General features: G+C 45.1%; 1 protein-coding gene across 1 annotated transcript in view; it reads left to right on the top strand.

The window, feature by feature from the left end:
* The window catches only part of LOC112122507 (zinc finger protein 251-like), an 18441-nt gene extending 13025 nt beyond the window's left edge, over positions 1-5416 (top strand). The window contains exons 7-9 of the mRNA XM_029913375.1: positions 3-100; positions 4195-4308; positions 4681-5416. Coding sequence (XP_029769235.1) covers positions 3-100; positions 4195-4308; positions 4681-5252 — 784 coding nt within the window. The 3' untranslated portion in view covers positions 5253-5416. The remainder of the gene's footprint in view (positions 1-2; positions 101-4194; positions 4309-4680) is intronic.
* The last annotated feature ends 4355 nt before the right edge of the window (positions 5417-9771 follow it).

The following is a 9771-nucleotide window of genomic DNA, read 5'->3' on the forward strand; positions in this document are numbered from 1 at the left end:
AGACCCTACGCATGCTGTGAGTGCGGGAAAACCTTCACGCGAGGCTCCCACCTTATCAGACATCAGAGAACCCACACCGGCACCAGGCCCTATGAAATCTGTGAGTATAGAAAACACTTTTCTGGCAGAGAAGCCCTTATTAATCATTGGAGACTCCACCAAGGGTAGAGACCCTATGAATGCGAGCGTGGGAAAACATTCATTTACTGCTCAGACCTTAGGAGATATTAGATGGTCCACATAGGATAGATAGGCTATAGACAATCTGAGTATGGGAAAAGCGTCCATCAGAGCTCACACCTTATTTATCAGCCGCGAAGGCACAAGGGAGATAGCATAAAAACCTTCTCTAGGGCTCACAACAAATAAGGAGTTTTTTCTTTAATACTTTTCGTAATGTGGCCTTTAAGGCTGCTACTGTGACAGATTTCTGTTACCAATCTGCCTGAGGCGTCAGGTGATCAGGCTGAGGCCGCCGGATCGTCAGGGGAGGGGATGAAGGAGCACAGCAAATGTTTAAGTTTTAAAGCTTTATTAATAAAATAACAGCGGTAAGTGCTGGGTGCGCCGCATGTCACTCAGAGGAAGGAAGAAAGCGTTAGTGCCCGAGTCGTAACCCGCTTTCATACTCACACACGCTGTAACAAACTGGGACTGTTCTTAATATGGTCTTTGAATGCTGAGTGGGGAGTGTTGGCCTGGGAAGGCAGGGGAGTGTGGCTAGGACGGTCTACATTGGGGGATGGGAGACTGGCCTTGAGGAAGGATGCCTGAGCATGTAACGTGAGAACCCAGGAGGGGGCTGGGGCCAGGTGACACCTTTGCCCGGGAAACTGGACAAAGGCTGGAGAGAGTGAGAGTTTCAGGAGTTGGCTGGTGTAATGGAGGGGAGCCCAGACGGGGCTCTGACCCCCCAATGGGCCTGTGGTGCCCCTGGGACCCCAAGATGGACCTAATTGGGGGGGGTCCTGTTGTCTGTGCCTGCAAGACCTGTCTTGGACTGTGTTCCTGTTGTCTAAATAAACCTTCTGCTTTACTGGCTGGCTGAGAGTCATGGTGAATCGCAGGAAGCCGGGGGTGCAGGGCCTTGTGTCCCCCCACACTCCGTGACACACGCACAACCCAAGGCTGGCCAACCCTGGATATAATGTAAGAAGAAGAGAGGGAAGGGTAGACGAGAGTTTTGTTCTGTGCACAGGCTGTCTAGGTCCACTGTCGATTTCCGATTTGCTTCAGCTCTCAGGAGGGTTTTAAGTCCTGGGGTCTTTTGGGGGCGTTTTGTTTAGGGACCTTTGTTTTTTGTGCTTTTTGTACCAATTTAAACCGGCTTTTTGTGGCTTCCTGAGCTTTCCCAAAATACACTGGCTTTAGGGATGCAGATTTGTTGTTTTCCCCCTCACTGGCCTTCACTGTCTCACTAGTTTTTTTGCCGTTTTGTTTAGCTTCTCATTTCTCACGGCTGGCTGGGGCTGGGTCAGATACAAAGACGGCTGCAGGCTTTTTGGCTGCATAAAGTCTGTTCAAGCGCAGTGACCTTGAACTTGTTTTAGCGTTTTATTTTTAAACTGAGCTAAGGCGTTAAGTTAAGCCTTTCTGTTCTCCCTTCCTCCCTCTACGGCCTCTCGCACCCTGCAAAAAAACCTTTCGCTCCACACTCACACCTTTAACCCTTCCCAAAATGCCTTGCAATGCCTGCAACAGCGTTAGCAACATACAATGCTGATCTGCCTCCCCAAGGAACTCCCTAAGGGAGGGGGCCATTGGGTTGTAACACTAGTGCCATTTACTTCATTGTGGTCTCGGCTCCCCCAGGTGAGTGGTCTGGTTTTGCTTTTTGCAGCTTCCCCTTCTTTGGGGTGAATCCCCAAAGATCCTTTCTACCAACTGCTTTGTTCCATGAGTCATGGGAGTATGAGTCCCTCTTACGAGGAATGCATGTCAGCCCCAGGTGGGGGAAACAGAAATGACGTCAGTTAGCGTCACGGTGGTAAAATCTACCTGGGTCTTGTCTCCATTAGCATGTGTTTGTAGTTCGCTAGCTCCAGTGAGCTCTCCAGATGTAAAATCACAACTATGTTTTCTATACTGACATGGCCCCTGGGTTAGAATCATAGAAGATGAGGGTTGGAAGAGACCTCAGGAGGTATCTAGTCCCACCCCCTGCTCAAAGCAGGACCAATCCCCAACTAAATCATCCCAGCCAGGGCTCTGTCAAGCCTGACCTTAAAAACCTCTAAGGAAGGAGATTCCACCACCTCCCTAGGGAACCCATTCCAGTGCTTCACCATCCTCCTAGTGAAAAAGTGTTTCCTAATATCCAACCTAAACCTCCCCCACTGCAACTTGAGACCATTGCTCCTTGTTCTGTCATCTGCCACCACTGAGAACAGCAGAGCTCCATCCTCTTTGGGTTAGCTCATATATTTTCTCTTGACCTGTCCTAATCTACTCCACATTCCCTATGTGACCGGGGTCCCAGGGGAGCCTCACGGAGGTCACTCAATTAGGGTGAACTGTGAAGAATGGGACAGACAATCCCCAAATCTGGTGCATATTCCAACACTTAGATTTACCAAACTAGCACAAAACAGCGTCTGGTTACCCGGAAGCCAACAACACAGTTCCCTTAAAGCAACCCAGCCGTACGCCTCCACCTAGACACCCAAGTCAAATATGATGAGGATCACTGAAAATCGTATTCATCATATCAGAAAGTTCTACCAATTCCAAAGGATCAGACACATTACCTCCTAGGTTAATGAATATTCCAGATCTTACCCAAATACACGCTGACAGCCAATTCTTATTAACTAAACTAAAATTTCTTAAAAAAGAAAAGAGAGCGAGTATTGGTTAAAAGATCAGGATACACACAGACACGAGTACAGTTCTGAGATCCGATTCATAGTAGCGATGGAGAGCTTTGGAGTTGCAAAGAGTTCTTTCACACTCCTGAGTGAACAATAGGCTTTTGATGTAACCTTCTGTTTCCCACACGTCACCGGTAATTAACTACATGGATTTACATAAGGTAATTTATCCATTGAGCAGTTTATCACAAACTTTAAACAGACATATAGACAATGACATTATTTCACCCAAGATTCATCTAAATGTTAATATTCCCTTTTGACCTCTGAATCAATCGCTATAGTAAGACAGGAACTGTCTGTTTACATGGCTAACATCTTAGTTAAGTAGAAAACACATAGAATTAGCATCATCTCTCATTCTCTAACAATACAGGTTTGCATTTCAAAGTATAGCCTATCTAGCATGGAATGGCCCCAATTACCAGTTACATACCTTTCTAACGTGTCTGTAAAGGTTGAATCTGGGTCAATTAGCCTGCGAGCTGCTTAACCCTTTCTGGCCCCGAGTCACAGTGGTCTAGATGAAATTAATATAAGTGGTTGAAAGACCGTACTCAATCTTAAATATGGAGCAAGGGCAAGTTAGGTTAGATATTAAGAAAAAAATTGTGACCACAAGGGTAGTTAAGCTCTGGAATAGGATTCCAAGGGAGGTTGTGGAATCCCCACCATTGGAAACTTTTAAGAACAGTTTAGACAAATAACTCTCAGGGATGGTCTTGGATTACTTGTTCCTTCCCTCAGTGCATGGGCTGGAATAAATGACCTCTCCGAGTCCCTTCCAGCCCCACATTACTGTGATTCATTCTATAACCTTCCCCAGGCACTGGAGGATTTTCACGCTCCTTTCCATTACACCTGACTCGCTCTATTCCCTAACTTCTCAAAATTAGCTTTCCTGATCCCTAACACCCATGACATGCTGCCCTCTTCTTCCTATTCCTTACAATGCTGAGCCCCGCAAGCGCATGCTCCCCAGCCCCAGTTCCCCTATGACTGTCTCGTTCCCTTCAGGGGGTCTTTGTCAGTAAAAATCAGTCCCAAGGTGACTTCCCCTGGACTTTCTGTGATATGGAGTTACTCTCTCTGGGTCTTCAAAGGAGCCCCTTTGAACAGGAGTGTCTGGTTGCGTGTGCGCCAGCAGAAAGATGGAGAATTAATCCCTTTATAAGCAGAGTGTCTGGCACCTTTGAACACCTGGACAGTTAGCTCCAGAATGCCAGGGCTTTAAAATGAGCAGAGGTTTAAAAAAAGCCATGATCTTTGTGACAAATATCCCGTGAATTCACCTGATCTCACTTGTTTTCTGTCATCCGAGCAGGGTTTCCACTTTCCAAACCTGAGGTGATGTCCCAGCTGGAACCAGGGGAAGAGCCGTGGGTCTCAGATCTCCAGGGCTCGGAGGCAAGAGAGATCCTGATAGGAACCTGCCCAGGTGAGAAATCATTAGACCAACTCAAATACTGTCTGTGCCTGAAGGACACAGCTGGGATTCCCTACCAAGACCTTGAGAGCTCTTTGAGTTCAGGATTGTCCCCTAGCAGATCTCATATCCTCAGAGCAGATATCGCTCATGGCTTCCTACCCATCCTGATCAACATGTTGCAATAGCTCCCTTCCTAATCTCCCTTCATCCTGAGCATTGGGATGGGATGTGGAGACAGAGTTGATCCCCTCCTCTCTCCCCTATGGGGAAGGGTTTGGGGGAATTCATTTCCCGATCTTTTCCCCCATCTCTCTAGCATTTCCTTTGGTTTCCTTTCCCCGTTTTCCATCCTTGCTTCTGAGGTTTCTCTCTCTGTCTCAGGAGATGAAGGGACGGTGAATGAGAAGAAGGAGCAGAACCCAGAGCAGGAAGATGCTGAGCATGTGGAAATGAATGGGGGATTATCACAAAGCACTGAAGGGGACGTGTCCAGGAGTTGTGAAGACGGGCAGCAGGGAAACCAACCAGGGGAGGAAATAGGTCAATCCATCAGTTGTGAGGAAAATTACCAGGAAACCACGGCCCAGAAGCGAATTCTCATGGGAGAGAGAGAAAACATGTGCCCCGACTGTGGGAAAACCTTCCCTTGGCGCTCCCACATTATTGAACATCAGAGAATTCACACGGGAGAGAGACCCTACGCATGCTGCGAGTGCGGGAAAACCTTCATTCGACACTCACATCTTCTTAGACATCGGAGAAGCCACACAGGAGAGAGACCCTATGGATGCTGCGAGTGCGGGAAAACCTTCACTCGACGCTCACACCTTATTGAACATCAGATAACCCACGGAAGCTCAAGCCCCTATGAATGCTGTGAGTGCGGGAAAACCTTCACTCGACGCTCACACCTTATTAGACATCAGAGAACCCATGCTTGCCAGGAGCCCTAGGAATGCTGTGACGATAGAAAAAACTTTTCTGTTTGATCAGCCCTTATTAATCGTCAGAGAATCCAGAAAGGAGAGAGACGACCCTGTGAATGTTAAGTATCAGAGGGGTAGCCGTGTTCGTCTGGATCTGTAAAAAGCGACAAATAGTCCTGTGGCACCGTATAGACTAACAGGCATATTGGAGCATAAGCTTTCGTGGGGGAATACCCACTTCGCTAGACGCATGTGGTGGAAATTTCCAGAGGCAGGTATAAATATGCAGGCAAGAATCAGTCTAGAGATAACGAGGTTAGTTCAATCAGGGAGGATGAGGCCCTCTTCTAGCAGTTGAGATGTGAACACCAAGGGAGGAGAAACTGCTTTTGTAGTTGGCTAGCCATTCACCGTCTTTGTTTAATCCTGAGCTGATGGTGTCAAATTTGCAAATGAATTGAAGCTCAGCAGTTTCTCTTTGGAGGCTGGTCTTGAAGTTTTTTTGCTGCAAGATGGCTACCTTTACATCTGCTATTGTGTGTCCAGGGAGGTTGAAGTGTTCTCCTACAGGTTTTTGTATATTGCCATTCCTAATATCTGACTTGTGTCCATTTATCTTTTTACGTAGGGATTGTCCAGTTTGGCCGATGTACAAATCAGAGGGGCATTGCTGGCACATGATGGCATATATTACATTGGTGGATGTGCATGTGAATGAACCGGTGATGTTGTGGCTGATCTGGTTAGGTCCTGTGATGGTGTCGCTGGTGTAGATATGTGGGCAGAGTTGGCATCAAGGTTTGTTGCATGGATTGGTTCCAGAGTTAGAGTTACTATGGTGTGGTGTGTGGTTGCTGGTGAGAATATGCTTAAGGTTGGCGGGTTGTCTATGGGCGAGTAATGTTGTGAGTGCGGGAAATCCAGACCGGAGAAAGACCTTAAGAGATCAAAGATGGTCCATGCAGGATAGACGCCCTATAGATGCTCTGAGAGTGGGAAAAGCTTCTGTCAGAGGTCACACCTTATTTCTCATCAGAGAAGCCACAAAGGATATAAACACCATAAATACCTTGTCCAAGGCTAACAATAAAAGTTTTTTTTTCTGTAATATTTTTGCTAATTCCCACATGTGGCCTTTAATGCTGTTCGCGCCATTTACTTCATTGTGTTCCCAGGTACAATGGTCCAATTTTGTTTTTTGCAGCTTGCCCTTCTTTGGGGTAAATCTCCAAAGACCCTTTCTATCAACTGCTTTGTTCTGTGAGTCAGAGGCGTATGAGTCCCTCTTACTAGGAATGCGCATCATCCCCAGGTTGGTGAAATACAGACAACGTCAGTTAGTCAGATTGTGGTCAAATCTACCTTGGCCTTGTCTCCATTGGCATGTTTTTGTAGTTCGCTAGCTCCAGTGAGCTCTCCAGATATAAAATCACAGCTGTGTTCTCTATACCGACATAGCCCGAATATACTAGTCTGGGTTAGCTCATATATTTTCCCTTGACCTGTTCCAATCTAGTCCACATTTCCTAGTCTAGACAAACCATTATCATGAAGCTAAAACTTTTGCAAATAAGGCAACTGAATAACGAGACAGCGCTGAGAGAAGCAGGTTTCAGTGGATCCGAGGACAATGCAATGGGAAAATCGGTGGTCCTGATTCTGAGTCATCAGATGTAACCTGCTCTAGAATCTCATTCTATCTGCAACAGAAAATGTCTTATACAGAAGCTCCCCAACTTACGCAAACGTTCTATGCCGGAACGCCTTGCATAAGTCAAATTTTGCGTAAGTCGGGAACGTATCTCTGACAATTACGCAAAAAAAAAAAAAGCTTACAGAACTTTTTCCGTAAGTCCAGTTTTCCGTAAGTCGGGTTTGCGTAACCTGGGGAGCGTCTGTACCTCTCTGAGAGGTAGATTTTTCTCTCTTTCCTGAAGGCTGCTTGGTCACACAACTGGATATTAGTTTTCTTTGGCAGAATGTAGTTCAGACGTATTGGGGACTTTGAGACAAATGCCCATTTGCTTCAATGGTCATTTCTTCCTTTATTTATGGTGTCCCCTCACCCCTCCGTGATGGGAAATGTTCAAATGCAGCTCAGTCAACCAGAGAGAATAGTCTCCATTACGGGATATGCTATCGAGGAAACAGTCGCAGTTTTACATCTCCTCCCGTTTGAAATGGTTGAACCACGGCACTCCTCAAACGGTGCAAGTAACTTACATCACCGGGTATAATCACAGTTTTGTTCAATTATTTAAATCAGAAATTATTTCACATCATCTGGGGAAAGGGTTCCCCAGTAAATTACTTGGAACTAGGCAAAATGCGCGTGCATTGGTTTCTCTAATACAAGAACAAGGGGCCACCAAATGAAATGAATAGATAGCTGGTTTAAAACAAACACAAGAAAGTATTTTTTCACGCAACTCGCTGTCAACCTGTGGAACTCCTTGCCAGAGGGTGTTGTGAAGGCCAATACTATAACGGGGTTCAAAAGGGAGCTAGATAGATTCGTGGCGGATAGGTCCATCAATGGCTATTACTCAGGATGGGCAGGGATGGTGTCCCTAGCCTCTGTTTTTCAGAAGCTGGGAATGGGCGACAGGGGATGGATCACTTGATGATAACCTGTCTGTTCATTCCCTCTGAGGCACCTGCCATTGGCCACTGTCGGAAGACAGGATACTGGGCTTGATGGATCTTTGGCCTGACCCAGTCTGGCCGTTCTTATGTTCTCAAAACAGTTGTGACCCAGGCCTTAGAGGTGGTTATTCCTGAAGATATCTCCTAGCTAATCCTAACAGAGAGAAGTAGTGTCTCTAGCAATGCAGCTGTGGAGGAAATAGTGGTTTTTATTGTTGTTTTTGAACTCACCCTTTGTAATGCTTCAGATGTGTATTAAATAAAATTGATGTTTAATGTCAGACAGCTGCAGCAAGTTTACTCTTTTTGAATAACCCCCCCACGTCTTGTACCATATAGTGATTCTCATCCAGACATATATTTAGTTTCCAGTTTAGACCTGTTCCATCAGATTAAAAAAATAAACTGGGCATGTTTGGAGAAGCCATTCCTCACCGGCACTTTTGAGATTTTTGGATGGTTTGGTAAAGGATTCTTCTCCAGAGAAATGTCAATTTGCCCCCATCCAGACCAAGGATTTGGCAAGAACATAGGTAGAAACAGCAGGCACCCAGTAGTTGGTTTTCACTGCAGAGATGAAAGCTGTGGTGAGCTACGGTCCAAGTAAAATTGTGCTTAGAACACAACTCGCTAGTTCAGTGGCATTGATTAGAGTCCCAAAGATGCCACGGTTAGATTGAAATGGTCCTTCACTGTTTGAATCTAAAGTTTCACGAGGCAAAGTGAAGCATGAATTCTTTTTCTCAGGACATTCCTTCCTCATACGTGAATAACGTAGCTGAAGTCGAAGTATCTTAGTTCGAACTACAAGGTACTTACAGCGGGTCCACATGAGGCAGGCAGACTCCCCCGTCGACTCCGCATACTCCTCTCGCGGAGCAGGAGTACCGGTGTCGACGGCAAGCACTTTCGGGATCAATTTATCGCGTCTAGACAAGACGCGATAAATCGATCCCAGAAGATCGATTGCTTACCGCCGAAACCGGAGATAAGTATAGACGTACCCTTAGTTTTGGTCTTGCGTTTTATGTCTTTGCATCACTTCTCCATTTCCGGCTACTTGGAAAGATTAAAAGTGTGAAAATAGAATAGAATTGTTTTTTCTCATGTTGCAAGCCTTCCCGCATAGTGTGAGACCCCTTCCACACACACTTATGGCAGAAAAGCCACAGATAAATTAACTTCCAGAAATGGAAGGCACCTATATGGGTGTAAACCACAAGCTTACAGAAGGGTTCACTTGGTGGATATGGGTATTAAATGGAATTAAAGGAAAGTAACATATATTATAAGGTTGTGTAATCTTTGATTATGTTATTGTTACCAGTGACAATGAAATTAAACATGAAGTTCATTATTTATGAATGAACAAGAGGCTAATTATGTGATAACTTTCATCTTTCCAATATATTTCTGATTATATTTCTCTTTTCATTAGTAATACAGTAGCTAATTCTTAAAAGCTTATTTGAGATATTTTACCTCTTATTACTAAGGAATTCTGAAATAAAACCGTACTCCAAAGGTTGCGGTGATGGAATATGGGAGAGTAATCATGTGTATGAGAATACAGATCAGTATAGACTTTAATTATTTCCATTTCAGATTTATTCTGACAAGCTTTAAAGTCAACTTCTGTTCAGAGGACAACTCCTCAAGGAGAGAGTTGTGTAACCTTTTACCCAGTTAGAGTGTTTGGGGTACCTAGTTCCCGTAGTGCTTGTTAGCAAAGGAAAGACATGACTTCTATGATGAGATGTCCATATATATTTATAAGAAAGGTGATGGACACATGAGGCCATTACTAGTTTTTTTGTTTTGTTCTTTTTGTTAAAAGCTGCTGTGACCAGTTATTTTTATCGGTACTCAACCTTGTTTCCTTTTGAAAAGGCCAGATATT

Source organism: Terrapene carolina, unplaced genomic scaffold, assembly GCF_002925995.2.
Source record: "Terrapene carolina triunguis isolate 2854851 unplaced genomic scaffold, T_m_triunguis-2.0 Scaffold618, whole genome shotgun sequence".
NCBI lineage: Eukaryota > Metazoa > Chordata > Testudines > Emydidae > Terrapene > Terrapene triunguis.